Raw genomic sequence first — 7326 nt, 5'->3', positions numbered from 1 at the left:
CTTGGATGTCTCATTCTTTCATCTCTATCTCTATAAGGCCTACTGATCATTAATTGCATTTAAATTTCACACTTCCAGTCACTGACACCCTTTTCTTTTCATAGCAGTTATTTCTACTTATATTGTCTACATCTTGTTGGTAGCTTATAGATGCCATGAAATGGATTTTTCTTTATTACTATGTTGCTGACATCAGTTTTGTAGAGAGAGTTAATTTGTTTATGGCTGAATAGTCAAATGATCTCTTATCAAATGCTTATAATTTAAGGTCATTCAAAACCAACCTGAGTAGTGACAAACAGCACAGGAAGCCATAATGAATCAAATCATAGGACGTCGGGATAAATAGCTAACCTCTTAAGGTTTTTCTAAAGCAGCAAACTGCAAACATGCTCTTCACAAGTTTGTTTTTATGTTTTAGCCCTTGTACACAAGCCTTGTACTGATGAGTCAGTCCTTCCTTTGTGTATACAATAGTGGGAGCAGAATAAACAGGCCTGCCCACAGCACCTGTTACCCTGCAAACAGTCCTCCCCACAGCACCTGTTACCCTGTAAACAGTCCTCCCCACAGCACCTGTTACCTTGCAAACAGTCCTCCCCACAGCACCTGTTACCCTGTAAACAGTCCTCCCCACAGCACCTGTTACCCTGCAAACAGTCCTCCCCACAGCACCTGTTACTCTTTAAACAGTCCTCCCCACAGCACCTGTTACCCTGTAAACAGTCCTCTCCACAGCACCTGCCTACCCTGTAAACATGAATCTTCTATCTCTTGAGTTACTAAGGTAGTGAAACCAGCTACTAAACAGTTGGTAGTTTGTCTTACCTCCACTAATTATCAAAGGTCCCAAAAGGTTAGCATGGCCATAAACTGCTTTTCTGAAATTGTATTTTATCAAAGGTGCAAAAATGTAGGCTCAGCTGAGAAGCTGGCCTCCCTGATTGTGACCTCAGTGCCCTCCTCTGTGATGACCTATCATTTACTTTTGACGATAAAAAGGTGAATCTTTGGTTAAAGTTCAACATTTGAAGAGCAAAATCAAAATCTCTGATTAATTTCAGTGTTAATATTATTTAGAGTTAGTAAACCTGATTACCTAGAACACATTCAGTAATGCATGCCCGGAAATCAAGGTTTTAGGCATCCCTGAAGTCATTCGCCCAAACCCAGGACACAGTCTCAGTCTCAGTCACAAACTGACACAATCAATGCTTTGCTCAATCCTCCCCTGCCTTCCTTGTTTTTGTGGTGTAGGGGATGAAACTAGGGTCTCACACATGCTAGGCAAGTCTCTATGAGTGAACTACACCCACCTCCTTTTTTTGTTTTGAGACAGGTGGGAGGCTGGCCTTGAGCTCATTGTAGCCCAGGTGTACCTCAAACTTTTAATCATCCTGACAGTCTTCTGAGTAGATGGGATCAAAGACTGGACTACCAGGTCTGGCTTGCCTTTATTTAAAAATAAATGGACTGAATGTAATAATCTTTTAGTATTTGTTTGATATTATACTTAAGTGAACCTATGTATGCACAGTTCTTTAGTTATGAGCATAAGTTCTTTTTGTGCCAAGTTGGAAAGGACTCTAAAGTTGATCTCCCAACACCAGCTGGTCACAGCAAGAGCTGCCTGTCAGGGACCTGCAACACCCACGCATGTTCTTTTAGAAATACAATTGCCCTCTGAAACTCTATCCTGTGTATACTCAAAGGCCACTTGACTAATTTCTATCCTAAGTCTCCCTGTTACAATAATAGGACCTGACAAAAAAACTTACTGTATCCTTTTAAACTTGTTACAGGAAATAGTGTCCCAGGATGAAGGCCATGATAAAATGTAAAATGTTTCTATATGAAGTTATAAGCTAAATTAGACTCACAACATCAAAATGCTGCCCTCTAAAGTAAATGCTTGCAAAAATAATACACTGTGGGCTATGTAAGGCATTTTTCTTTATTATTTTTCAATTTATCTTAGTAATGCCAGAAAAATAACAGCCATTATTTTCACTTTTAACACAAACCAAATAGTGCTGCACATAGAGTACAAAGATGACCTAAAACATGGTTAGGTACAAAGGCCATTAAATGTATGGACCACACTTTGTTCTTACATCAAAGGAAGACTGACAGCAAATAACCGTGCTACTAAACAAAGGCAAATACACATATATACACAGACACATCTCAACTAAAACTATACATGTCACTTTGACAAACAAATTCTCTGGTGGGTTCACCAGGTATCTGCACCCCCAAATTCCCTGCCCTAATCCCGCCCCCAAATGCTGACTTGATCTGAAAAAAAAATCAGAAATGTTCTTAATTAAAGGCACATTTGGCAGCTACTGAAAGTGGCATGCGTCTGGCATGGGTGCTTTCCAAGCCACACCACATATAACTCGCATCTTTTGTGTATCTTGGTTTGTTGAGTGGTGGTCCAATGTGACCCACCTTTAGCTAACTTTATAATTTTCAGCAACTGGCTACTTAATGCACTATTTTTATTAAAGGCAAAAGGGAAATTTGCTCACAGTTGACAGAAAATGCACTTTATGGTGTCAAAAATGGAAAATAAGGTATGAAACTTATAAAAGACCTTACAAGTGCTTTTGTTACTTAGATTTGTCATGTAGAGTTCATGCTTTTTTTCTTAATTAGAACACAATGCCTCACTGGCTCATGTGTAAGGGACTATCAAATCATTTTAAAAGTTAGTACTGTTTCAAATGAAAAAAAAAATGGAATAAAGTCATCACTTTCCCTTTGAATTTTACTGCATAATTCTCTTTCAGCCAAATTGACAGTACCCTTATGATATGTATTTACTGGTAAAGACTAATGTGCAATGCACAGAACCTGTACCTGCACAACAGTCACGTGATAGACATGGAGAGAGCATGTAAACCTACCCAGCAGCACAATGCCATGTAATAAGTGGTTGTCTTGGTTCTGAGTCTGAAGAGGGGATAAGAAAGGTTTTCCTCTGTATGTACTCTAGCTGGGATAACATCCCCATTTATTTTCCTGAACCACTAAATACCCCTAATTTAGGCCATTCTATTAAGATAATGAAATAACATGTGAGCAGAATTTAATTACATGATCATTATAATAAATACCACTTTGGGTTTGCATTGAGAATTTGGAATCAGTATAGCCTCCAACTTAAATAGTACTTTATAGCATGTTCTGCTGATATTTGGTATATTGTTGGCTCAACTCATATCCATTCAAACATTCTTGAGTCAGAGAATAGTAACCTATTAAACTCACAATTTGATGCCCAACAGTCTTTATTTAAGCAAGAAATTTTAATTAGGCAGACTTTGAATACTTGTCATTTTTAATCTTCAAACAAACACATTTGAGAGAGTAGAAAGAATAAACATCCCCCACTTTTAATAAATTTAGAAACATGCACTTATCTGTCCCTGTTTTTCAAAGTACTTAGCTGTGAAAAGCATTTCTATTAGTGGTTATGAGCCCACCAAGAGGAACTCCATTTATTTTGTGATCCAAGGACAAGAAAACATTTGCTGACATTTGGTTTTCTGAAAGTAATGTCCCATGTTTGGGGATGTAGTTAAGCAAGTTTTTCTGCACTGGCTGCCTCATAATGTCCTAATTTCAGACGTAGTTCTGTAATGGTACATTTGTCTTCCGCCACTTCTTGTTCCCGAAAAAGCCCATTTTAGTTAGGACTAAGGATAAATTTGTCAGCCAGATAATGTTTAACACAAGGATATAGCTTTCTCACCTTTACCTCAGGGTATCCAATCAGAACTTTGAAAAAATCAGTTACCACTACAGAAAATATTTTTGAGAATAAAATTATCCTCTACCCATGATGTATATAAAATAGCTGCATGGTGTAGTGGTCTTCTAGAACAGTGGAGTAGAGAACAGCTCACTTTGGAAGAAATATGATTAACTCCAAATCTGAGCAATCCCTCTCTTGTTGGCTCAAGCAGAGTGAAAGGGTCACCACCCTGTTGAAGACAGCACTTGTCACAGAGATACTGAATGGGTTCTATCTAAAGTTGCTTTTCTTAGGTTCTCATTTGAAGTAGGGATGGTATGATCAAAATGTGATCAGTAAGCCATGGGAAATTATAGGGACAGTTAGACTTGTCTAATATGTCACAGGAGAATTTGGGATGTCATTACAATAATATGGAGCAGCATTCGTAAGTAGGCCTAGCTAGTTACCTTTGTTGAATGAATGGTCATTTGTTCAATAAATGGTCTTATAGACACTTTGCATCCAAGAAGGGATTTGAAATTAACTTTTGAGGAAATTAACTTTTAAAAGAGGAGACATTTTACAAAGAAAATGGCTACCATAATAGGAATGGTACAGACACTAAGTGAAGAAGATTCAACTCTAACAAATAAACAAGGTGATAGGATAGACTGCTTAATGATGATGCAATGAATGTCCTTTCTGATCTTAGAAGACTATACACTGTACTATTGAGATGCACATTTAGTGCTCTAATAAATATCACAAGAAATTATTAATGGGCTAAGTTTCTACTATGATGCAGCACAGTTCACAAAATTACTGAAGGCTGCTTCATTGTTGAGGACGCATGCACATGGATGACTGTCTAAGAATGGAATACTACACGGTTCACAGACATAGTGGAGAGTAATACAACTTTGTCTATTCAAGTTGCATGCATTTCAGTCACAGTATTTGTTAGACTCAGAGGAGCAGTACAAGGCTTCATGAATAACCACATGATATTAATGATACAGGTAGACATTCTCTAAGGAATAGCTCTGACACAACCAAAGACCTTAAGCAAAGTAGAATGTAAATGTTAACAAACATGTATGGTTGTTTGAGAAATTAAAAAAATCTGCATGGTTCTGCTTAAAATATGCCCATCCCATTTTAAGCCAGTATTTCTCTATCTGCCAAACTCCCAACTTCAGATTATTCTGTAAGAATTAGACACCCATGTGCTTTTATGCTTAGTGTTTGTATGTTTTTCACCCGAAAGAAATAAGAATCAATCATTTTATCCATATAATAATTTAATATATGCCAGCCAAACAAAGTACTTTATTTAATTAAATAAAAACAGACCTGTCAGGTATATTATATAACATTCACTATATACACATGATTTAGGCAATAAAAGGTAATTCTAAGTATGCTGACTACTCAACTATTAGTAAAACATGAATAGTGTCAGTGAGGCCCAGAGAGCGCTCCTTTTCACATTGGGTGCTTGGATTTCTGCAGTATGGTTAGAGGGACAGCCACAAGCCAGGACATATGTTACCAGTAAACTCCTGTGAGACAAGGGGGAAGGAGGATGACAGTCTAGCATAGATTAACAGTCTCCTAAGTGTAAATAGTATACTTGACAGTTACAATTTAAAAAGTTCCTCTTCCGTCATGTTAATGACATGAAATTTCTTGTTGGAAGGCAACACCACCACACTTTGTGAGTGGGGGTAGGTAGGGAATGTTCTTAAAATTGGTATAATTATTCTTAAAACAATAACAATAACAAAAAGTACCTCTTTGGTGAAGCCTCGGTACCCATTCAATTCATTGTAATAATCTGTAAACAGGACTGCAGTACAATGCTGGGCCTTGATTTCAACAAGGTCAGGTACTGCAGCCTTTTCTCACAGTCCTCTGAATGATGTTTATGAAAATATTCTAAAATAGAAGAATAAAGCAAAGGAAAACAAAGGCGGATACGATCCCTGTTTAAGATTTTTTTTAAAAAGTGCATGATATTTTGATTTACAAAAACTGTCAACATATGGGCCTGTTGGACATTAGGCTGTTTTCCATCCCTTTAATGATAAAGATTACTTCACAAAATGAGGACTCTTGCCTATTGGCCAGAAAAGTCCCTTCACGTGGCTTTCAGCTTCAATCACTTGTCCAATTAATTCCTCTAGATCAGTCTCCACATTCTAAGCTGGAATACCGTCTTATTCTGTAATGAAGTGTACATTAAAATTCATTCATTGTCTTATACTGTATCTTGAATCAGAGTCATTAGTGTTTGGAGTTTTCACTTCAACTCCTCAGTGCTGGCATGTTCAGTGCATCCATTGCCAGCAGTGGATTTGGGGCTAGGAAACTATACATCCCAGACAGAGGAGCTCAGGAAGAATGGGCATTCTCCAACAGAGGTGGTCCATCTCTGTGCATGGAAGGGTGTGTGTGCTCCCTCTTGTAAGTTTTTGGAGGAAGTTTAGGGATAAGTTGAGAAGTGCTTTGTCGTGGAGGAACAGGAGGCCCAGCAATGGAATGGAGGTCCACGTCCTGTGTCAGCGGTGGCGATGGCAGATGCCTTCTTGTGCCATGAGGAGAAGGAGTTTGAGGAGGAGGTGGTGTAAAGGGAGAAGGGCTATTTGGGAAGAAGGCATTGCCATGATCACTCTTTTTGCCCAAAGGGGGAGGTTGGAGATGTAATGGTGAGCTTGAGAAAACATCAGGTGTCCTCACAGGTTCTCGTGGTGGTAACAAGGGAGGGCTTTCAGGAGGGTCTGATACAGAGGTCCGATCTGAGAGTGAGTATCTTGGTGAATAGGCTTTTGATGTGGGTTGCCTAGGAGGAATAGCTGGGGGGCTGTCCAAGTGCTTAGACATAATCTAACAAATGAAAAAAAAATAGAACATGTGTTAATAATTTAATTTGAAAAGTAACATAAATATTTTAAGAGTTAACTTGGAATTTTCAGACATGTTACTGGCAGAACACTGTGTGTAGAACAGGGAGTTTTACTATATGTAGTGAAATGCTCTACCAATTCTTAGAGAAAAACAAACAAACAAACCAACTTTGTCAACATTAGCCAAAAATTTGTTTACTGCTGGCTGCCTATCATACAAATGCACTCTGATTTCTGATTTATCATAAACTATCCAATTTTTTTTTTGGTAGTGCTCACATTAGGCAAATGAACTACCACAACCCTAATTATTAAATTTAAAATGCACTGTATTAATGTTTCATGAAATCTACAAGGCCCTGACATATCCTGGTCTTCTGTTCTCTAGATAGCTTACGACCAAATAAGTTAGTAACTAACAAAATAAAGTAAATGATAAGGGGATGTAAATCAGTAGGAAAGTAGTTATCATGGGTCTTTAGGATGCCTTCTAACCTAGAATTTAAGTCCTTTTGTACATGGCTCAGAGAATAGCTTTTAGCAGATACCCAGTATAGCTTCGTTCCTTCACATGAACTCCACACTGCACTTGCACCCCCCCCCACCATGTTTTTAAAAGAACTGCATGAGGGCTGGAGAGATGGCTCAGTTGTTGAAGACTAGGCTCACAAGCAA

The 7326-nt window shown here is 38.2% G+C and overlaps 1 protein-coding gene across 1 annotated transcript in view; it reads right to left on the bottom strand.

Annotated features, from left to right (window-relative positions):
- Positions 1-3676: 3676 nt before the first annotated feature.
- Sos1 (SOS Ras/Rac guanine nucleotide exchange factor 1) overlaps positions 3677-7326 on the bottom strand; it is an 83842-nt gene continuing 80192 nt past the window's right edge. Inside the window, exon 22 of the mRNA XM_027425997.2 lies at positions 3677-6631. Within this exon, the coding sequence (XP_027281798.1) occupies positions 6140-6631 (492 nt within the window). The 3' untranslated portion in view covers positions 3677-6139. The remainder of the gene's footprint in view (positions 6632-7326) is intronic.

Source organism: Cricetulus griseus, chromosome 7, assembly GCF_003668045.3.
Source record: "Cricetulus griseus strain 17A/GY chromosome 7, alternate assembly CriGri-PICRH-1.0, whole genome shotgun sequence".
NCBI lineage: Eukaryota > Metazoa > Chordata > Mammalia > Rodentia > Cricetidae > Cricetulus > Cricetulus griseus.
Note: the sequence above shows the minus strand (reverse complement) of the source record. Positions and strands in the feature narration are given on the sequence as shown.